At 36.3% G+C, this 25,286-nt stretch overlaps 1 protein-coding gene and 1 long non-coding RNA gene across 2 annotated transcripts in view; both read right to left on the bottom strand.

Moving 5' to 3' along the window:
- LOC129266311 (solute carrier family 12 member 8-like) overlaps nt 1-3,306 on the bottom strand; it is a 35,673-nt gene extending 32,367 nt beyond the window's left edge. The window contains exon 1 of the mRNA XM_064104412.1: nt 3,217-3,306. Within this exon, the coding sequence (XP_063960482.1) occupies nt 3,217-3,306 (90 nt within the window). The remainder of the gene's footprint in view (nt 1-3,216) is intronic.
- A 3,045-nt stretch (nt 3,307-6,351) lies between these two features.
- LOC135155696 (uncharacterized) lies at nt 6,352-18,996 on the bottom strand. Its single transcript, XR_010294884.1, has 3 exons — nt 18,861-18,996; nt 9,348-9,717; nt 6,352-9,122 (listed from the first exon to the last, which is right to left on the bottom strand). It is a non-coding gene; the product is annotated as an uncharacterized LOC135155696 (long non-coding RNA).
- Between the last annotated feature and the right edge of the window lie 6,290 nt (nt 18,997-25,286).

The following is a 25,286-nucleotide window of genomic DNA, read 5'->3' as shown; positions in this document are numbered from 1 at the left end:
CATATACATACATGTATATGTACATAGCCTTCATTATAAAATGCATAATGCCATAAATGCATGGCATTATGCATTTTATAATGACGGCTATACATATACAGTAGGCCTATGATTTGTTTTCATTTGAAACATATAATGAACATGTATAACAGTATATTGAACAGTTTATGATGGTAAATTGTTATGGAAAATATATACAATGCTAGATGACATGAATTTTGTGCACGCTTTATGTAATCTCTGTAGATCAATGATAATCAATGAACAGTGGCTTGTCATGAATTTTACTCCGACCCAAATGGATATCTCGCATAATAACAGCATACGGTAGGCTAAAACCCTGCCTGGGCAGCCTGGGTGACATATGCTTTGCTCGTGGTATTTAATGAATAGCCCAACACAGAGAGTTGTGTGAAATATATTGATTGAACCTAACTCACGTTGTGTACTGTAGACGGGGCATTCGTTCATCACACAGTACATGTAGATCTTGACTACAATCAGTGCATGTATGATATTGAAGAGTGTGTACATGAAGTACCTTACAACATATACAAACTGCAAATTGCACTATTTGCCATCGTAATACCTTATGATAGTGTTAGGGGACCAAGTAACAGATTTTTAAAAACTACAAAAATATGAATAGGAAAACCATGTTTTCTTCCCACTCAAATTGATGTTTCATTAAATTTACATACTGTATGTAATCATTGACAGCCAATTCTTTAATAAAATGATAAAGGAAATCAAATTCAAAGCAAAGCTTAACAAATTAATCATTATGATTTCATAGAATTATGCATTGACTGTTGGCTTACATGTGTCAAGCACGTATCATAGACCACATACTTGAAATACTTATTGTTTGATGTGATTCACTGCAATGTGTCTGAAAAACATGGTGAATATTTGTGCAATATGGTTGGAACAGTGTCACTGACTGGTAGACTATTGTACTTCTGTGATTTAATTGTAAATTTGTGGAATCCTAATCGTAAAGGTACGTGTAACCAAAGAGAGTATGTAAATGTATACATGCAAATGGAAAGAACACATCATCATCATCAACATTATTATCATTAGAGCTGCCATCATCAATATGATCAATCACATGTCTGTTATCATCATCGTCATCATGATCATCATCATGCATCACCATTATCATCATCATTTCCGAGAATGGTAAAAACAAACATACTCTTTCAGATACATCCATGTACATTGTAGAAAGCCGATCTACATTTTTTTTCAATTCCTTGGGAGCATATTGTAAACGCAATTTAATATTATAAAATATATGTTTGTTGTTAATACAAGGGCATGTCTACCAATTTACTATGCTGTATTCACTGATTTGCAGATTGACGTCATACCGAGCATCGTGAGGTCACTGTGGGTATAAAGTAGGATGCTAAAATGTAATAAGCTCACTAGCAACACACTCATGCTACATACATGTATCATATACTAGGCTTACACAATACTCCAGTCTTGAGTAGATATAGACTGACTGTGCACAGTGCAATAGTTTTCTCAAGTCTACGTACATGTACAGCACATGTAGCCTGTGTTATGTACATGGACTATGTTATGTACATGTAAAGAGTATATCCATTGCAATCAAAGTGTTATTCTGACATAGATATGAATAATTTCTTTTAATTGTAAATGTGAAGATGAAAAAAAAAAAAAAAAAAATATATCCATAATACAGCACATATACATGTACATGTACAATCACAAATTAAAAATTAATGAATCCTAGTTTGTTCAGGTTATCCAATACAACATGAAGTGAAAAGTGTGACCTTTATGAACTCATAATTCAGTTTGCATTTCTGCCAAATATGTACAGTGTATATTTACACACTGCTATCAGAGCTCAATAAATATTAAAACTGTATTTAAAATGAGTAATCGAAAAGGAGGAAACCTGGCATCATGAAACCAACCTTTGACATTTCAGTTCTTGTACAAATTTTGGTTGTTGAAAATCCTACACTGGGCCCTATTTTCAAAAATATACTTTTTACATGTGCACTAAGTACAATAATATGCTTTTCACACTGCATTTCCTTAACCCCATACTATCTTTTTTTTTTATTCACACTGTCTTTCTTAACCCCATACTATTTGCTTAACCCCGGGCAATCACACAGTTCATTAATATTGATGATTTTACCATACAGAGCGCGATTAACGTGCAATTTCGACTTCTGTGATTTGCTTATGCTTAGCCCCACTTTTCCTTAGCCCGGTTTCGATTCACACTGCATCTCTTAGCACCGCAATTGTGGTGTTAGCTAGCACCACAATATGCCGGCTAACCCTGCTTTTTTGCAGGGCCAGATAGTACCGTACTATTTGCCGTGCTAGCCCACTTTGCTAAAACAAAGTGTGAAAACGTAGTGGGCTAAGCTTAACCCCGGGAAATTGGTGGGGCTAAGACCCCCCTTAGCCCCACCAATTTAGGACAAAAAGTGCAGTGTAAAAAGCATATAATTGGGCTTGTTATAAAAGGCTGTGTAAGTGGCGTGAAAGTTTCGGGTAAATTTCTTCGGGGAGCCATGTGGGCAAAAATTAAAAGGCTGTGTAAAGTGGAGTGGAAGGTAGCCAGCTGGCCGATTTTTCCTATGGTGTCCTTCAAAGAACATATCTACCAAGAAGTATCACCCTGCCTGGCCCTGCCATGTAGAATGAGCAGGCCGCAAGCTACAAGCATTCAGGGTTAGCGCGGTATGGTAGTGGATCGTATTACCGAACACTTTTCATGAATTCAATCATATAAAACACGTTATTCTCATAAAATTCACCAAACTTTAAACATAAATACACAATTACCTACAAAATATAAATATGTGAAAATTTTGCCAAAAAATTGTTTTTCCTTTTTACGATATTAGCTTCTAATCGGACCCCTCTTCGCACGTGAAATATTTTGGTCACTTGAAAAGGTATCGTATTACCGAACGTGTGTTTTCTATGAGAAAAGTTGACAAAACAACAAAAACACTTATGAGCTATTTTGACCATATTTTATTATAGTTAGAATATTAAGACTTTGAAAATGTGTGTTTGACAATTTTTCATCAATATCTATTCAAGTTCTCTTTGGAAGGATGTTGCAAAATTTTGAGCATATGAATTTATTTTCTGATGCGTACGATGTGCGCGTTCGGTAATACAAGGCCGGTCGGTAATACAATCACTCACTATACGGGCACGGCAGTGCAGCCAGCTAGCTGCATGATCATGTATGCATGCACCTGATCTGATGTCCACCATCCTGGAGTTAGACTCCATGATGTCCAAGGTAATGTACCGTCAGATGTCAAAAATTCATTTTGACTTCATGTAAAACCCATTGCTATGATAATGTAGCCAAAGAGTTAAAGAATTTATTTACAGTATGTAAATTATGCAAATTTATGAAAAAGTGGATGCTCTCGTTGCACAATTTGAAATTTACTGCCTTACATATGGGACAGGATTCATCTAAAAAATATTCACCTGAAATCAATTTGATTAATTTTTGACCTAGTTGCTTTTTATAGACACGAACCCTCTCAGGTCAGGTTTAATTTGCAATTGAAAAGACAGAATCAGTTAATTAATTATACAAAATATGTGATTTCCTTGAACAATGTGTCCCTTACATAAGGATTATACAAGTTTTTAATGCTTTTCTTTGAATATCAAACATTGACCAATCATATTATTTTCAACCTGGAGTATCCCTTTAAAATTAAATTCGAAACCATTTGCACATGACACAAGCTGTCTCGACGCACCACTACACTGCACTCCTCACAACTACTACTTCACTGACACGGCATTCACTCACTCGATCAATGGAAGATCGCACTCGATTTAATACTAATTGCACAAATAACAGGGATTATCCGAGGAGATTTGTTTCATGAAGGTTTTTTTTTCTGATGCAGTCTGTAATCCTTTTTTTAAACATTCTGATTTAACCCATCGAAAACTTCTTCTCCAAAGTAATGCAAATGAGCAATGATTGCACAAGGCGAATCTTGGTTCAAGAATATACAAACAAGAGGTATCAAATATCAATATGAAGTTCACAGGTGCATCATCATCAAATTATCATAAAGCATTAAAGCACCACCATCCCTTCATTTCATCATCAATTTCGATAACAATGTGTGCATGTAAATTCAGCATTCATCAAGCTTTGTTGAAAAAGACAAGGCATATAAAGCGATGTTGTGTCTCGCCCACTTGTGAAAATGAGCAGAAATATCGCGATTTGCAAGGGCACACATCAGAATTGTATCAAAAGTTCATTGTGAAATAACTAGATGGAATAACATTTGTCGTAAGAGCCTTGCATGTAAACTTTAATGCTGATCTTATCATGTGACCTACGAACACAATGCAGGTCTCCTAAATACAGCTACAACCCAAGTTTGATTTGAAATTGACTAACGGATAAGGAGTTATGTGTCATAAGAGAGTCTTGCATGTAAACTTTAACGTTGACCTAAAAATGACCTTTGACCCCACATGTGACCTCCGACTGCAGCATAACATGCAGGTCCCCTAAGTGCATCTACCATCTAAGTTTAATTAAAAAGTGACTTACGGTTGCAGAGTAATGTGTCATAAGAGAGTCTTGCATGTACATGTACATGTAAACTTTAACATTGACCTGAAAATAACCTTTGACCTTACCATGTGACCTCAAACTGCAGCATCACACATGCAGGTCCCCCAAGTCCATCTACCATCCAAGTTTGGTCGAAAAGGGACTTACGGTTGCGGAGTTATGTGTCATAATGTTTGAGACGGACGGACGAACGACATTTGGATCCCTACATGTAAGTCTCGCCTGCACCTCTGGTGGGTGAGACAATACAAATAATGACAGTATCAATACTTCCATTTGAACATAACATTAACTTTGCTGACATTACCAAGATTTTTAGTATGGCCATAGAATCTTATTAAATCGTAATAATTTAACAATAATTTACATCCAGTTATCATTCATATAAATTTCAAAATTTAAGAAATAAGAATGACAGTATTAATGCCAACATTACCAATATTTTCAGTATGACCATAGAATTCTATTAAATCATAGTAATTTAACATTAATTTACATCTAGTTATCATTCATATAAATTTAGAGCTTGAATTGAGACATTCATATTCATTTTGATCGCTTGCTCTGCACTTGTGTCTAACATGAACAAGGCATAAAAGTGATTTTGTGTCTCGCCCACTTATGAAAACAACCAGAAATATCGTGATTTGCGAGGGCACGCAACAGAATTGTATCGAAACTTCATTGTGAAATGACTGGGATGGAATAACACTTGTCATAAGAGTCTTGCACGTAAACTTTAATGTTGACCTAAAATGAACTTTGACCATACCTCTGAACACAACAACATGCAGTGACTCCTAACTACATCTACAATCCAAGTTTGGGTGAAAAGTGACTTGCGGTTGCGGAGTTACAGTAGGTGTCATAAGAGTCTTGTATGTAACTTTAACGTTGACCTGAAAATGACCTTTGACCTTAAACATATGACCTCTGACTGCAGCATAATATGCAGCTCCCCTAAGTTCATCTACCATCCAAGTTTGGTTGAAAAGTGAATACGGTTGCAGAGTTAGGTGTCGTAAGAAAGTCTTGCAAGTAAACTTTAACTTTGACCTGGAAATGACCTTTGACCTTACCATGTGACCTCCGACTTCAGCATAACATGCAGGTCCCTCAAGTCCATCTACCAATAAATCCAAGTTTGGTTGAAAAGTGACTTACAGTTGCGGAGTTATTTGTATAAGGTTTGTGACGGAAGGACGACATTTGGATCCCTACATGTAAGTCTCGCCTTCACCTCTGGTGGGCGAGACAAAAATGGATTATCAATCATATCAGGATTTAATTCTCGAACATTGTCACAGCTCATATTCCACAAATTTTCTTGACAATCGTTATATCAGCAAAGAATACCAATTCAAATGACCATCCAGAGAAAATTACGTATGATATTAATTCCCACCAATTTGGAGCTCATTTTGGATCCAACTACATCTCAGGCAAGGTACAGTGTACATGTACATGTAGGTGCTCTCCGTTAGTATAGCATTTGTTGGCCAGCAAGCACGCTTGTCATTTCCAGAGAATGAGTGTACTGGGCTGGGTACGGGGCTTTAGTATGTGTGCGAATTGACCGAGAATCGTTCCGATCGACTATGAGTGATTCATGTCCTTCATATTATTTTATTTCAAATGTATATAATGTCACCTGCAAAAATATTGTTTTGGATATTTTAGGAAAAATTCTGTATTGGTCCCTTTTATTTTTTTTGGTGATCATGGAAGATAAAAATGCACTTTGCTCTGTCGATCATTTGCTTTTGCAACGCTAACCCCTCACATGCAGTGCCTATTGTGTGCATTGTTGGAGCAAAAAAAAAATCAATTGATTCCCCCCACTTCAAAATTTGATGCGTCGATGTTCGATCAAATTAAAGCTGTCGAACACCGGTTAACAAAATAATCGATAATCAACTCAGGCTTTAATCATTACAACTGGGATACATGGTTTCTGAGTAAAATTCCAACACCAGTCTCATTTTGACTTCGAATAGGGTGTTGTGGCTGGTGTTGGTGCTGCTAAAACACCACACCAGATTTCAAAAGCAGGACTTGAAATCATCCAATGTATACATGTTGTTCTTATCACGACCATGAAGCAAACGTTCATCCTTAACAACCGCTGATAATCAAGTTGCTGTAGACAGTAAACCCATCAGACCCCTGCATATTTGATTGATATATCTAAATAGAAACTACTAAATGGACTCTGGAATTGTTAAAGGACAAGTCCACCCCAACAAAAAGTTGATTTGAATAAAAAGAAAAAAATCTAACAAGCATAACACTGAAAATTTCATCAAAAAATCGGATGTAAAATAAGAAAGTTATGACATTTTAAAGTTTCGCTTAATTTCACAAAACAGTTATATTCACATCCTGGTCGGTATGCAAATGAGGAGACTGATGACGTCATTCACTCACTATTTCTTTTGTATCTTATTATATGAAATATTCTAATTTTCTCCACATTGTCAAGTGAAACGATTAATTCCTCCTTGAACACGTGGAATTAGAATTGCTTAATACTACATGTATATGGTTCAGTCAAGTTGGTACTTATTGTCAAATTTGTATTGAAATATTGTATGATTCAAACAATAAAAAACAAAAGAAATAGTAAGTGATGGACATCATCGACTGACTCATTTGCATGTCACTGAGTTGGGCATATCACTGTTTTGTGAAAAATAAGCAAAACTTTAAAATGCCGTAACTTTCTTATTTTTCATCCGATTTTGATGAAATTTTCAACGTTATGCTAATTTGATTTTTTTCTGTATTTATTCAAATAAACTTTTCTGGGGTGGACTTGACCTTTATGAATCTCTCTAGACTATTTCCCCTTCAGCTACATGTACATGAACATTCGCAGTCCCTATCCCACTTCTCAACTGGCTGTACCCCCTTCATAATATAACACATTATTACGAATAAACCACAAAAATAGTCCACCAGTCAGTGAATAGTACTATCTCAACCATACAGCCTCAAACCAAGCCCAAGCCGAATCAATTACTATTCTAGTCACCAGGGTCCCATTTCATAAAGAGTTACAACTGTTGCAACTTCCGCCATTATGGCAACTACCATGGCAACAGGGCTCAGCAGCCAATCAAAATCAAGGTTACCATGGTAGTTGCCATAGTGGCAAAATTACAACAGTTGTAACTCTTTATGAAATGGGCCCCTGATCTATACATGTAGAATAGCTTTCGATCTTAGAATTTGAATGCTTTGCGGGGAAATCTTACGCAACATCTTCATTTGAAAATACTTGAAAAAATGCATACATGTATGTGCTCATCCTAATGCGATATTATCGCAAAGGTCATTGAGAAAAGTTGATTTACTATAAACCGTGACCTGTTTTATTCATGAATTAAAATATAGTCTGCATACATGTGCAGTACACCCCTATCAGGGCTTCACACAGTACTCCATCAAACACAGCTGCAAAATCAACATAGAATTTTCACTTTCCTATATTGATTTACGAGAGGTATTTTTAGAGGATCTGCAGAGGATCTATTTTCTTACCGATACCGCACCTGGTACATTTTGATTACTTCTTGCTTTTCCATCAACTCAAAATCTTAAGAAGTACATGTAGCGTCGATAGTGCTTTGTGTTTGCTAGCGTTTATATAACCTATCACAACGTGCAAAAAAGTCAATTGATTTCCGGGTTTCAGTGCGTCGCATGAATATGCATGAAATTGCCACATCTCAATGATTTTCAACTGATACTTGAGCGATCAAATCACGAGCCAAGACCATTTCATGTATAGACAATGTGACCGTATGTCGTTATCACAGGGACTCTTTGTAAATCATTTCTATAACTGAAAAGGCTACCCTACGTAAATAAAACTGAAATAAATAAATAAATATCGCTATCGATACATCCGCACACCTTCCACAGAAAAAAATTGGTGACCATGTCTATGGCCACCACCTGTTTTCAGCTACAAAATTGCTGTCACACAGTTAACTTTCTCTTTACGCTGTTTTTATGACCTTGCCCATGGTGCATGTTTTGTGGGTGTGAGAGTAAGATTGAAAAAAAAAATCTTATAAAATCTGAAATAAGAAGTGGAACCCAGCATTTGCTAGTGACAGGTTGAAACTAGAAATACCACTAAAGATGAGTAATACACCCGCCCTATGTCATTACAATAGCAACCCATTTTCTAACACACTTGGAAAGTGAATCTTGCATGTCCTTACCCAAGATGAATGTTTGTGCCAAATTTTAGGAGCAATTGGAAAGTCTTTATACTAGTTTAGCATTAATGGATAGATTAAGTGGAATATGGAATGGGGAAGTTACAAGTACATGTGTGACATCAAAGATCTTGTGATAGATATTTATAAGAGAAAGTTATGAAAATGTAAATAGGGGGAGTTGTAGGATGGGGGTCCATTGTCCTGACACTTGAGCCGATAAAAACATCAACTTTTGCTCTGGATTTTCTCAAAATCTGTGCATTCGATAGCAAATTTGTGAATATTTGTGATTTGTAATGTACATGTAACATTTCTTTTAGTAATTCACTAATAAATATCAAACACAAAATACCTGAAATTACTGTCTGGTCCAGACAAACAACAAGCTATACATGTATTAAGTCAAGATCTTGGTCAAATGGCCAATTTGAGGATCTTTGATTTTCTCTTCTTGAATTCTGAAACCAGTTGAATTCAACTGGTTTCATTTCAACCAGTTCAACTGAAACCAGCTGAATTCAACTGGTTTCATTTGCTTGTATAAAACAGAAAGAGAAGCTTACCTGCTGTTCATCAAAGAGCTCTTGAATCTTTTGTCCACCCTCCCCCTGCTGGTACCCACCATCTCCACCATATCCCGTCAACGTGCTTTCTGTGTAGGACTTGGCATGGCTTTCATCGCTCAGCCCAAACCTGCCCCAGTCAACGTCTTTCTTGCTTGCTTTATCTCCTTGGCCTGGTGCCGTTCTAGGATCTCCTACTAACTGAACCCCCTCCGCGGTATTGCCATCATCGGCCATGGTGGATGCCTGTCAGATGTCCAAGTGGATATCTGCAGCTCTCAATTTCCTGTAAACAGAGTAAAAGAACAATTTTAGTGTTCTTTTTGTTTTTGTTTTTTACTCTTTTGCTCCTTTACAACAATCCTTGTTATAAATACAGATTCATGAGGAACACACAATGCATGTATGTTGCAGCAGTAGCTATTTTCGGAAACCCTTCTGAACTTCTCAAGAAACTGTAAAATCATTTTATGAGAAATGCTTACTTTTATCTGATGAGCAGCAGAATTATAAAAACAACCCCACAAATTTTCTCATATGACCATGCCTTTCGAACACCCATTCATTTTATACTTCCAAATAAATTTCAGATTTCTCCATTGATTTTTTGCTGTTAATGGAAGTGGTTTTTTAGCAATTATATTAAAGCTGACAATACGTCTAGTCTAGGCTATCAGACAATTTGGGGGAGAGTGCATGGGGTGAATAAGGCTGCCTTTTAGTGTTTTAGTTCACTGCTCAAGAATGGTAGGGTCAAATGGATTACTATTTATAAAGTATTTGAGACAGTTCCCAGTCAGACCGCATTGGGTGATTTCAAGTTCAGTGTTAACCTTTTGGTGTTGTTGTTACGTCATTTTTTACACGAGTATATAATGTTCAGCAAACAATTAAGATGGTCCTGAAAATTCACTCACTAGTTGTTGGGGTGTCAATAATGTGATTTGGATCAGTTTAAAAAACTCAGAATAGGTTTTGGAGCTAGGGGAAGCAATCCACATTACTGTGCTTCCAACACCAACACCGGACAGCTGGCAGCCGTCTGTTTGGAGGAGTTTTTTAACATTTTAATTTTCTTTTAATTTCTCCTCGTACACAGACCGCTCTCGATTGTGCAGCCATCATTAGGGGGTTTACATTGCAAAACCCCCCTGACGGGGCTCATTGATTTTTGTCTTTATTTCATAAAAATACCAGAATATAAAGAGAACTGGACCAAAATGAAAGTTATTATTCTGTCTTGGCCTGAAATGCACCAAAACGGGGGGAAAAAAACTTAAAAGGAAAAAACAGTGATTTACTTCGGCTGTTGCGCAACTTCCACTTCCCTGGTATATCCGAACTTCATACATACAACATGTAGATCTATGGCTATTGAGTCCCTGTACAGATTGAGTTAGAACTTTGGTAATTGCTGAGTGGAGCAAACGGAGTAATACGAATAATAATTATTTATAATCACGTATTAGATTTTATTATTTCTTTAAATAATAATTTTTATCTATAAATTGTTCGGCATTTTGTAACATCGCTAATCGAAGGTACATCATAACGAAGCGGTTCAAGGGTCAACTCTATTGTATTTGCTTTGTTGACAAACGGATCGAGGGATCTACAAGAGATCGGTCTGGTAAGAAACCTCTAATTTTTCACATAATTTTTATCCCTACATATGCATTAGGCGTATGTAGGTTCATAAATAAAATACATACATATCGATTTCACCCTCTAAATATGGATTTCCTATTGAAATCCATCCAGGTGTGTAGGTCTCGCTTTAGACCAAAAGCTTCGGTCTCTGTTATGTTGGTTGTTCCGCTGAACTCCGTTGGCTCCACTCACCAAATACAGATACCGAAGTTCTAGCTCGATCTGTACAGGGACTATAAATAGCCATATGTTTATGTATTAAGTTCGGACTAAACAGGGAAGTGAAGTTGCGCGACAGCCGAAGTAAGTCACTGTTTTTTCCCCTTTTAAGTTTATTTTTCCCCGTTTTGGTGCATTTGAGGCTAAAACTGAATAATCTTTATTTTGGTACAATTCTTTTTCTATATTTTTATGAAATAAAGACAAAAATCGATGAGCCCCATCGGGGGATTTCGCATTGTTAACCCCCTAATGGTGGCTGCACGATAGCAAGTCGTCTGTGTACGAGGAGAATTAAAAAAAAAAAAAAATTAAAAAACTCCTTGGAACAGACAGCTGCCAGCTGTCTAGTCTCGCTTAAATGTGTCTATAACTATGGGAAGAGTTTCAAGGCTTCGTGATGAAGAAGTATAAATGGCAAAATATCATCACGAAGTCCTCGAGGCTAGGAACAACCACTCATCCTACAAACGAGGTTATAGCCAACCAAAGCCAATATCACAGTCACAGAGACCGAAGATTTTGTTTTTTGGGTCTAGATCTATACCGATTACCGAATACCGGGTAGGATGGAGGGTTGGGTATACTGACACTTACGTAGATCTATACACAACAAAAAAAGTAAGTCCCCCCTATTCAAATCAAATTGCTGTAACTTTTGAACGAAATTATTTTGAGATATGATATTTCGTAAGTGGTTTCCTACACTCATTAAGCAACTCATGGGGAAAAATGAGACTGATCGGTTGAGTCATGCATGAGTAATCAAAGATTGAATTAAAAATGACCATTTTTGAAAGTCACAAGAGTCGTTTTTCAGATTGTGCAAATACAAAGTTGGGCAAAAGTTGTTTTTAGGTGAATTTTATGGTGTTAATGCTGTTTTATTATCCATCATTTAGCCACTTCACACACAATTTTGATATCTTATTTTCATGGTTGAGTGAGCACAATATTGCAGGGGTCGCGGAAGCGGGGTGGGGGGCTCAGCCCCCACTTTTTTCCAAAAGCATGTACAAAAATGTAAAAATGACCATACGATTGTGATTTTTTGCACGGTCAGCCCCCCCCCCCCCACTTTTGGCTCAGCCCCTCCCCACACGTAATATCATAGGGGTTTATGGTAGTATCCTCTACAAACTTGTTAGGTCATGTTAAAATTTGAAAATGTTGGTGGCTCCCCCGATTATAGCCCCCTCCCCCATTTTAAAATTCTGGATCCACCACTGATTTGTCCATAAATTAAACTGATCATAAAAATTGTTAGGAAAATAATACATTTATGCAGTATAAAGAGTATTCATTCCTAAGTTTTCGAATGTGCTCGCTCAACCATGAAAATGTTAAAAGTTCGGAAAGTGTGGGGTGATAGAAATGATGGTTGATAAAAACAATTAAAGTCACATTTGAAACCGAATTTGCCCCCAATATTCACCTTATTACCCTTTAAAATGAGTCTGTTACATTGAAAATACCCATTTTCCCACTTTGATGCTTGCTCACTCATGCATAAATAAACAAATCGAGTTCATTTTTGCACAAAAGACGCGCACTCCAAAATAACCATTCAATACGGCACAAAGTGGGGCCAAGGCCTTGAACTTTCTTCTCATTTGCATAATTTTCAAATATTGTGTGCTCACTGATGCATTAAACATCGGGATTTTCATAAAAATCAAATCAAATGAACCATGCAAGGAGGTTTGTGACAGATATCCATAGTTACAAATTGCATTTTTTCCAATAACGTAAAAAAGAGCTAATCACATTCCACATGTTCATTCAAGCGTGAATGTTTAATTAAACACCTTTGAATCATTGAAGCATGTTAATTGCTCATGAACACAACAAAAAAGTTGATAAAAGATCAGTTCCAGTAACCGAAATGAAACAATACTTGCCTATGATATTTGAAAATCGTATTTTTTGTTTTCAACAATTGTTCATTGAACCGTGAAACAATGAATATTGTTGAAGATACTCTTCCCAAAAATAACTACCATCATATTCTATCATTTTAATTGATAATAATGTGTAAAAAATCAAATTTTAGCAAATTTGGACTTGCGTTTATTCACCCATGAAATTTAGCAAAAAAGTTGCATCGTCTTTTAGAAAGTACCTTTTACAAGCCTTCTGACTATTTTTCATGATGAGATTGAGAATGTGGAATTAGTTCCAATAAAATGGAATCGAAGTTATGATATTTGGCTTGTGACTTTTGAAAAGTGACATTTTTGCCTTCTGACGGTGCTCAATGAAGCATGACGTAAAATACTTCCATAACATTTTCTCAGAGGGTAGCTTATAAAATTACCTACACGCTCATGTAAAAATATATTAAAAACTCGCATTGGTTCGGAAATTATTGATGTTTGTTTTTTTAAGCTTAAACCATGGGGGACTTACTTTTTTTGTTGTGTATATATAATATATATTTTTGAAGCCTTCTTTTTTTGTCTTTTTTGTCTGAAAATATGAATTCAATAGTTGTAATCACCTCCTATTTTGTTCTCTATAATTTTCTAACATTTTGTACTAAAAATTGATGACACTTCGCTTGTAATTTTTTCCAAATGACTTTCTGAAAAAATTGATCGTCCGGACACAAGACAATGAAAACTGGGTAGGGCCTAAGCCTCACTGGCGTAAATCCCGGGGGGATGGGGGGATATATCCCCCCCACTTTTCAAGGAGGGGGGGATGGCCTGTACAAACATCCCCCCACTTTTTACGAAAGAAATGAAAAAAAAATCACAAGAGATAATTGTTTTATTGGTGAAAATTCTTCCAAAAATACCGCTTAACAAATAAAATAATATTATTGAATCATAAAATGCAAATAAAGAGCCAGTTCACCATTTCCAAACGAAATACTTATGTCCTTATTATAACATTGAAGAGAAACCCCCATTTCTTCCAATTCATCAATGTTGGGGTCTTTGGGAAGGGATTAAGATGGAATGTCAAAAATTTGTTGAATGTAATCTCTAATAAAACCATTAAACCATCATGGGGTAAAAAAGATAATAATATTGGAGGGGTATTTGCCATATGGACATACAGTGGCGTAACTACGGGGGACATGGGGGGCACATCTTCCCCCCCCCCCCCATCGGCTGACAAAAAAAAAACGGGGAAAGGGGGAAAAGGGGAAAGGGGGAAAAGGAGAAAAGAGGGAGAAAGGAAGAGAAACGTAGTGGGAAAGAAGAAAATATTATTCATTAGAATGTTATATTATATTATAACTATGTGAAGTTACATTACATAAGAAACATTTTTATCATAACTTTATGAAAAATAATTGGCCCAGGGCCTACGTCTTCATTGATCCTGGTGCTCGCATTGTCTGTTTAACGAGATATATAATCCTGTTGTACTAAAACATCCCGTTTTCAAGTCAATATAAACCAAATATATTTCCTAGCACTTGAGTTATCATTGTTTTATGTAGTGACATATGCTTCTTTTTCATGACTCAAAAGTGATTGCCCCATGTTAAGGTCTTCGTATATATATGAAACATTTCCTGTCTGTGATTACGTTCGCATTAGTGGATTGGTGAGATATGTCTGCTCTTCATGAATTCCTAAAATCAGTCCTTAAAATGTCCCTTCTTCTGATCTGAACATCAAAAATATTCAGCTCGCGCTTCGCGCTCGCATCATTTGGTTAATGAAATACATATGGTCCTAGTTAATTCAGGAACCTTAGAATGCCCCACTTTAGGTCTGAATTATCTAAGTTTTCAGCTCGCGCTTCGCGCTCGAATTGTTAAGCGAGACAGGTACCTATCATGATTACACAAATTTGATTATAATGTCCCTTTTTAGGTGTGAATATAAAAGATTTCAGCTCGCGCTTCGCGCACGCATTATTTGATCAGTGACGACAGTGAGATACATATCCGTTTAATGACATTGTCCCCCGGGGGGGCCACTTCCATTCACGAGTGGATACCATGCGCGACCATGAGATCTCAATAAGCACCCTAAACACGTATTTTCCATATTCTAAAATTGCACCCCTCAATACGTATTGGCGTGTGAAACCCTACCCTTAACAAGTATTGGAAACAAAACGATACTAATTGCAAGTATTCCCTGAATTGAACCCCTAAACAAGTACAGCGGTATGTCACGGACGTCGGTTTTACCTTTACCTACATCATTGCATGGGTTTAACAGCCCAACTCGCGCAAATCATACTCTAAACACGTAGTGTTGACTCTTGGAGCAAAAAGTACATCCTTTATAAAACATTTTAGTCTTGATTTTTATACCCTCGCAAATTCGACCCTAAACACGTAGCTTTCCTAGCAAAATAGATACCCTTTTTTCATTATTTTAGTGTTTTTTACACCCTTATTACGTTACGTACTTAACGTGTCCTATCTTGAAAAAGACATCCTTTTTACCACTCACACAACATGCGAGGTTAGTATACTAACCTCGCACAACACATGTGATTTCATAGTGCATTTTGACGTTTTCATCCATCACACGAATGTGAGGGACTAAACTACGCCAAACCTTTCAATATTTGTCCACTATGTTAATCTTGATCGTATGATCAAGTTTATTTCAAAAAGCAATTATAAATTATTTATTAAAGTGTTTTTATCGCTTACCTCCAAATCTCAACCAGGATACTTCGCTCGGTCCGTCCTTAGTCATCCTTCGTACTGCGGTGGAAATTACGCAAACAACAATCGAAATGCGAAATTTTCCTATCGAACATTCTCGATTCAAGTCGTCGGCGCATAATAGGAAATTGTACCAAAAATCAACATAGTTCTCTATTTATTCAAACAATTTTTTCTGGGGTGCACTTGACCTTTAAGAGATTTTCCAATGAAAATATTACATGGAACTTGGAAATACAAATCATAATTTGGTTGAACAAAATGTTTTCTGTTAAAGTATAAAACAGAAGAGCAACATATCCTTCACGTATTTTTATATCCAAAATATGTTGCCTTAGTATGGAATAATCACAATGACATAAAATGAAAATGGGTAAAGTACCTTTCTAATGATCATTGAGATTTCGCCTGTGGAATCATTGTTTGATAATTTTCAAAGCTTTAAATAGATGAAAATGTTCATTGAGAAAATATACATATATATGTATGAATAAAATGATAATGTCCCGATTGTTTCGCATTACGTGTGTTAGATTGCGGGCGTTTGTGTGTGTGTGTAGGAAGCAAGATGTTCGTGTTAATGTTTGCACAAAAAAGGAGAGGGAAAGGGAAAGGAAAAGGGAGGGGGAAAGGTAGAGGAGAGAGAGGGAAAAGGAGACCATAAAATAGAAAGAAAACAAAGGAAAGGAAGAGGGGAAGGGAGAGGGAAAGAAAAATGGAAAGAGCGAGAAAAGAGTATATAGGGGAGGGAGAAAGGAAAGAAAAGAAGGGAAAGGAAAAGCGAAAAAGGGAAGGGAAAGGGAGAGAAGAAAAGAAGGGAGAACGAAAATGGGGAAAGGGAGAAGGAGAGGGGATAATGAAGGGGATAGGAAAATGTCAAGTTTGAAGATCTGAATATTAACACTAAAACAAAATTAGACTCCCATGTTTTATTTATAAAAATACCATCTTTTTCATGATTATAAAGGTTCAACGTCCCTGTTCTAGGTCTAAACTTTAACATAAATCTACTGGCGCTTCGCGCTTGAATTCTGGAGGTCATTCCTCTTTTAAAAGTATAGGTAATCTGTCGGACTTTTCAAATCCCAAATTTAAATCTTAAGCGCAAATGCCCTCGCATTATTTTTCATTTAGATACAGTCCTGTCATCAATATCAAAAACTCTAAGCGCGAGCTTCGCGCTGGCATCATTTTTGTAAGTGACATTTATGATGTTGTTCATATTTAAAAAATGTCCATTTGTTAAGGTTTAAATGTCCAAAAGTTCAGCGCTCGCATAATTTGTAAGGTAAATAGACCTACCCTTTTAATTGTTATACAAAGGCGCTTATACAACGTCCAGAATGCAGTTCGGAATATTGAAAATAACTATTGGTCCCGCTATTTCTGCCCGTGCGACAAGCATTTATCATTTTGAATCATGAGATTCACCTTTAAAATATGATGAAAAAGTATCGTTAAGACTGAATTAAGAAAAAAAGAAGCTTACGTTTCACGCTCACATTTTAATTGATCCGTTAGCTTGTGATAATAATGGTGACTTCGTTAATATATCTTAGCGGACATGTCCACCTTTTGGTGCTTCAAGAAAAATAAACACAACACACAAATAATAATAGAAAACGAACAAGAATAGAATAGATAGTTACCTATCCCACTCATGAATTCTTATTTAACAGTCCCCAAAACGTATTTTTTTCGTGTTAGCTTATTTCATATACATATATATATATATAAATATATATATATATATATATATATATAGGCGTAAATAAATCAAGCATTTTATATATATATATATATATATATATATATCTTTCACACAATATTTAAATAAAAGAGTTGCCAAAGTAGTACATGTATAACTTCACACACACACACATATATATATATATATATATATATATAGGTCTCCTCATCATGGTTATAAAAAGTGCTCAGAATGTTTTATTTTCAAGTCCTTGTATCAGAATTTTCAGCTCGGGCAGCTCTATCGCATTTTGATTACTATCCTGTTGATTTATTTACTTGAACAAAATATTTAAAATGTCCAGCTATATCAAAAAAAGGTATTCACCTTTGATCATAGATGAGGAAGAAGAAAAAAGTGAAAAAAAATAGGACACAAACTAACGAATTAATGTGACATAATTTTTCTTCATTTCAAGGCGACTCTTTACATTTCATCATTGCTGATGGCGCTACAATAGAAAATACCGCTTGACAGCAAAAAAAAAACAGAAAGAGGAAAATAATGCTGAGCGTCTAAAATGCAGCTAGCAGTACAAGCTGCAGAACCGTAAACAAACATCTTGTGAATAATATCGCGCGCCCTCTTTAAGCAAAAGTTTACAACCACAATTACCCTGCGGTATCTACGTGAAGATCACGAGAAAATGCATTTTTTTTCTTAAAAACACACCAAAGAGAAGACAAGAAACGATCCATATGGTTCGGTAAGTGTCATAGCACAATTAGAAACATTATTTTAAAAGGAATGCCGAATGGCTTAGTTATTTTAGTAAAAAGGGTGTGAAAAATTCGCGTGCACCATGTGCATATGAATCCTTCGCACGCGAGATGCATTGATCCCATGAGTGCCTTTTTACGTGTTTTTTTTGGTCGCGCATGGTATCCACTCGTCAATTGTAAGTGGCCCCCCCGGGCATTGTCCTTAAAATGTCTCTAGGCTATATACAATTAGGTCACTCACTCAGTCATTCAAAAATTTTGCTGGTGCCCCCCCCCCCAATGCCGTGACCCACCGTCGCCACTGTGTATCAATGACAATTCCTTGCATATCTAAAAACATGATTGCAAAAAAATGCCAAAATATTTCAGTCATCCCCCCCACCCATCAACACGGATTTACGCCAGTGCTAAGCCTAACGACACGTTACGCCTACGGTAAATACCTGAAGAAATCCAGTGCGCCGAAATCCACAGCAAGCTCTTATTTCATCATTTGGTAAAACAATCGGGTTTCATGCAACTGCATCTATTCTTGATCCTGCTTACAAAGAGTAATATTAGATTTAGAAATCCCTTGCTTGGCCTTGGCTCCCGGTCCCGATCCCGGATTTATCCCAGCTCAGCAGCAACGTCAGTGCAGTGTATGTATAGTACGTTTTTCGGATAGCTACCATCTACTAACGTAGAGGGTAGCATAGCAATACCGTACATGGCTTCAAGATTCAAGATTCTGTCAAGTACCGGTATACGCATACAAAGAAGAAATTTGATTTCCAATAATTGATGGCATTAAAATAGGTGGTATACACAAAGATGAAAAGTACAATACCGGTATATCATATCAATATTGAAAACTTTTTTCAATGAAAAAAATGAGTTATTTACTTTCTGCAATTACTTGTGGATGCCGGCGACAATGGTAATTTTGCCCCCGTTGAGATTTAATTTTTCGCCCCATCCGCGACTTGGCCAAATTTGCCAAAATATGACCAAAATGATTTTTCCAAAATTGCCCCCGAAACCCCCCCAAACCAGCCGTCTTCGCTCCGTGGGGTCTTCTAGCATCCAAACGCATCAATATTCAGAAGATAAAGAAGATCCGTTAATTGAGAGGGTAATTTTGTCAAACTAATTTTCCTCTTTTGATACTGATCATACACATGCAGTGCTTATAAAAAAAAGTTTACACTGTCTTTGAAAAAGCCATGGGAATTAAAAAATACTATACAACATGTGGGTAATTTTTTCACACATATTCTTGGGTTTGGGTCTCATCTATTCAATGAAAGTAAAAGTTTTGACAGAATGTTACACTTGAGTGAGCACTGTCCATTATTGTAAAGCTCGCAGAAATCTGTTTTCACGCTGTGTCAAGGGGATCAAGGATGAAATCAAACTTACCCTGCGAAACATTTCTCATACATTTCCCTTGCACTTTTAAACGGATGCATTCAAGCATTTTGTTTGCCACCCAAATTGAAATTTCAACACTTAATAAGCTCAACCTTTACCCTTTTTGTGCCAGCTGGATCTGAGGACATAACTGAATCTGAACAAAAGTTTATATCGACATCTTCAGCATTTTTTCACTAAGTTTTTTATCATTTAAAGTGGGTTTACATTTCATTCAATCAATTCTTGCTTCTCCACACACTTTTCCCAAGCTTGACAATGATTAACAATAAGGAAAATCAAGCCTAAGCCATTTCATGTAAATCACAGCTCAGTGTAAAGCAAATATCATCACGATGGCCTCGGTGGGTGTGTGTGGGGTGGGGGGGGGGTGGGGCGCAATGCACTCTTCGAAGTGTTTTGGTCAAGGAAACAAGTTTTTAAAAAAGGTAAAAGATATCTCAAATCAATTTTGTTGGCTAAATTCCACGTGTTCTTCATGATTAAGGTCTACTTTTATTCGCATAGCTATTTCAAAGTTCCGCGCAAATCATTTTCACTAACTTTTCAAAAGTAAGTGGTGCTTACTCAAGCGGAAATATTTTTCGACAGTTATATCGTCACGGAATCGTCATTTTGCTTAAATGGATCTGTACCAATGTTAAAATGTGGAAAAATCTTCAGGATATTACAAAATATTTTTACATATTTGTTTCTAAGTGTAAACCTTTTTTTTTATACGCACTGTATAGGCTATAGGCTTTGAAGAGCACCCACCCCTGTCACAATTTTTCAATAATTTTGTGTCAGTATGACACTGACATCTTAGTTCAAGAATTTACCGTCAGTATGATTAGAGCTTGAATAATTTTGCGTCAGTTTTCTGACACCTTACGGGCCGTAGCCAGGATTTCCTGTGAGGGGGTTCCGAATTAAAAAAGAGCTATAGAGAACCCGGCCTATTCGGTTACTTCTCGGGGCAGATCCAGCTTTCGCCAATAACGGGGGCGGGGGGGGGGGTTCCCTTACATTTTCCCCGATCGGCCGCTTGAATAAATAATGCGAGGGCATGCAAGATCTTTTTTTTTTCAGTATCATGCATTCAGACCTGAAAATTAACGCTCAGAGTAATTGTTGTATATATGCGTATCTAATCATATTACTGCCAGCAGAAGGCAGCTAGATCTGAAATTTGTAATATATATACTGTCAGGGATAAATCAGTCTATATAAGTCAGATAAAACATTTGACAGGTCCTTTCATGGAATGCTCCCCTGAATGCGATCAACAGGTTTACTAACTTTTTGCATACTTTATTAAAGGTCAAGTCCACCTCAAGAAAATGTTGATTTGAGTCAATAGAGAAAAATCAGGCAAGCATAATGCTAGAAATTTCATCAAAATCGGATGTAAAATAAGAAAGTTATGACATTTTAAAGTTCCGCTTATTTTTCACAACATATACGTAGTTACATGCACAATTTAGTCACTTGCAAATGAGAAAATCGATGATGTCCCTCACTCACTATTTATTTTGTTTTTTATTGTTTGAATTATGCAATATTTCATTTTTTACAGATTTGACAGCAAGGTCCAACTTAAATGAACCATAAAATGTTATGGTAATGGTAATTCCACATGTTCAGTGAAAAGTAAAACTTTGACTCACAGGACAATGAAGAGAAAATTAAAATATTTCAAATTTCATATAATAAAATACAAAAGAAAAAGTGAGTGAGTGATGTCATCAGTTCCCTCATTTGCATACTGACGGGGATGTGCATATAACTGTTTTGTGAAATTAAGCGACACTTTCTTATTTTACATCCGATTTTGATGAAATTTTCAGTGTTATGCTTGTTGGATTTTTCTCTTTTTATTCAAATCAACTTTTTGTCGGGGTGGACTTGTCCTTTAAGCTTATTGTTAACAGGTAGACAAAATTTGTCATATTCTGGCGACAATTTAGGCCGGGGGCCAAATTTGTAAATGAAGCCCACAAAAAAACTTGTCTAGGGGGTTATTTTGCACACTGAGAAAAATTCTTTTGGGGGGTGTTTCAGTTGGAAATAATTTGGTCACGCATGTGTATACATCAATACATTTTACTGCCCCCCCCCCCCTACTTCGAAAAGGGCCGCCTCCCCAGGCTCCCCCACACACCGAGGCCATCGTGACGACATTTGCCTTACACTGCGTGAGCTGTAATTTGCATGATTTACAATAACATGAAATGGATTGTATTAGGCTTGATTTTCATTTTGTTAATCATTGTCAAGCTTGGGAAAACTGTGGAGGAACAAGTTTTAGATGAAAAATGAAATGTAAAACCACTTTAAATGATAAAAACATAGTAAAACAATGTTGGAAAGATGTCTGATATAAACTTTTGTTTTAGATTCAGTTATGTCCTCAGATCCAGCTGGCACAAAAAGGATAAAGGTTGTGCTCAAGTGTTAAAATTTTAATTTGGGTGGCAAAATTGTTACAAAATGCTTGAATGTATCCGTTTTATTTCAATTGACGAAAAGTGCAAGGGAAATGCATGAGAAATGTTTCGCAGTATAAGTTTGATTTCGTCTTTTCCCCTTGACACAGCGTGAAAACGAGCATTTCTGCTAAAGGGATAGTGGCTTACTCCTGAGACCATAATAATTGGCAATTTGCCATGATGTAATCTAAAAAAGTGTGAAAACTGATTGTTTTTCTTCAAATAAATGAATCATGGAAATTAAAATATGCAATAAATTAAATCAATGAAAGCAAAATACACAATTTCATACAGTACACCTTGGATGAGCACAACAACCACCCCGCTTGTTCTTTTGTATTTTATTATATGAAATTAGGTTAATTTAATTTTTTTCCTCCAAGAACTAGAAAAATTGGATTGACAACTGATTTAGTGCATTAGATATTTATTGCTGCAACTTAATTTCATTATAAGGAGACATATTATTCACACAAGTATGAAATAATGAAAAAATATGATTTTATGTAATAACATAAGAAAACGGAAAGTGGAGATGTGACATCATCAGCCCACCTAATGAATATTCATGACGACTGTTTTCACAAAATATTGCTAAACTTTAAACTTCAATAACTTTATTATTTGTTTTCCGATTTTGATGAAATTTTCGGAATTTTGCTCAGTGAATTCTACTCCATGTATTAAGTTATAAATATTTTCAGCCCGGACCATCCCTTTCAACAACGAAACACTAATAACTGTCGATACAGAAGTGGCGCGAGCTTAAAACATTTGATCTTACAACCTGAAAATTTGACGTTCTAAACACTTTTTGCAATCATGAACACGATGGAAATTTAATCAAACAATTAATGCGAGTGCAAAGCACGAGCTATTTTTTTTTTTTTTAGATTTAGACTTATAAAATCTGGCATTCCTATGCAGTTTTTGTAATCACGCAAAGGAAGGGTACAAAATGGATGATGCGAGCGCGAAGCGTGAACTAAATTTATATATATATATATATATTGACTTTAAGTTAATAATGTTTTTACACGTTTTATATTAAGAACAAAGTCGGAATTTCACATCAGTAACTGGACACTTATCTAAATAAACATAAAGACCCAAAAGGGATCATTTTAAGCAGTGCACCGTCCAAGAGGATATGGATTTCACTAAATGATGATGCGAGCGCGAAGCTGAAAAATTTGAAGATTTAGACTTTAAACAAGGACATAATAAATAATCACTGTCGGTACAGTAGCGCGAGCAGAAAACTTTTTGACATTCTTTAATTAAAAACACAACATTTTCACAAACAAACTCAGATACCGAATATGTAACTGCTGTGTATTTCAACAAACGTTATGCTAGCGCGAAGCGCGTGCTGAAATTTTTGATGTACTGACCCGAAAGGAACTTTTGAAGTACTGTCCAACATGAAGGAAAATCTAGGAGAGGACATGGATCTCACTTAATATATGATGCGAGCGCGAAGCGCGAGCTGAATTTGTTTTTAGATTTAGACCATAAAACGGGACATTCTAATAACTGTCGGTACAGCTCCCCACGTTCGCATCGCGAAAAAAAATCACAATTTAATGACGATGCAATTCGACATTTCTTTGACATTAAAAACGACCAAACACAACAGTGGAGCAGTTGGAACAGCCTGACCCGACAGGCAGGGCTGCTGGACTGACGTCTAGCTGTCGGAAAAATGACAAACCGTCGGCCAAACCGACAAACGTCAGTTCAACAATCTGCGCTTGCATACCAGACAATTTATCATTTTTCCAACATCTCAGAATCCGCAGCTTTTATAGTTACACCGAAACACAGGTTTACCTATTCAATACCTCGTCTACCCCGTCCCCTTCTCTCTCTGATTTTCTCCTTCCTTTTGTTTTCCTCTTTCTCTCCCTGAGCTAGCTCTTTTCCTTTCTTTCTTTCTTTCTTTCTATTTCTTCAAGTTCCTTTCTTTCTTTTCTTTTTCTTTCCTCTTTCTCTTCTTTACCTTTAATTTCTTTATTTTCCCCCTTCTTTTTTTTCTTTTTGCCCTTTTCTTCATTTTTCCCGGCGGCATGCAGCGCAGATTTACCCCTTAGCGACGGCCCTGATTGATGACCCAGACAATGGATATAGTCCTATAATGTACATTTGCACATATACCGTTGATATGATCAGTTTTAACTGAGAAGAAAAAATGTAAATATAACTGATACTGTAATACAAATACTTGTACATTTGATCCTTTATAGCTGTCAGGTGTAGTCTTCATAAATGCCGATTTATTTTTAAATGAGCCGGTCTAGACCCTTTTCTGGTCAGATATGGAATGTCAGACATAATATCCTATCCAGTAACCCTCGAATTTTATCCTTATTTTTCATGATTTTGTTCTAAAGTACCACTTTAACACACGAGTCTATGGGAAATGTTTTAGACCCGTGATACCAGGGCCCCGCGTCTTCAAAGAGTTACGATTGATACAATCAATTTCAAGTATATGGAAATCCATCACTGTCATGATTTTTATATCTTTAGGAAATTTACAAAATGTCCTTTGAAAACAAAAATAAGCATGCATAATTGTCAAGAAAACAGTGAATGTATGAATATCGGATGAATATACATCATATCTAGAAAATATTTTGAAGAAACGTTTATCTTAAATGTTGACGTTGCTGGCTTTCCATAGTTGTGATTGACTGGATCACATATCTATGGATCAATCGTCACTCTTTACGGGGCCATAGAGATAACATATATCTCCATAGAGTTGGATAAAGCTGTTTTATATGCATACTACTAGTATCTCTATGGACGGGGCCCAGAACACTTTTTTTTTTTTTTTTTTTTTAAAACAAGTTCACACCTAGTTACCATTAATGCATGTAGCATTTCCATTTATTTGAAAGCAGGATAAAAGAGCATTAGAGATTAAATGCCTTGCTCATGGGCATAGCTGCCACGGCCGGGGATCGAACCCCGGACTTT

This window comes from Lytechinus pictus, chromosome 1 (assembly GCF_037042905.1).
Source record: "Lytechinus pictus isolate F3 Inbred chromosome 1, Lp3.0, whole genome shotgun sequence".
NCBI classification, from domain to species: Eukaryota; Metazoa; Echinodermata; class Echinoidea; order Temnopleuroida; family Toxopneustidae; genus Lytechinus; species Lytechinus pictus.
The sequence above is the reverse complement of the archived record's forward strand: the minus strand, read 5'-3'. Positions and strand labels throughout refer to the sequence as shown.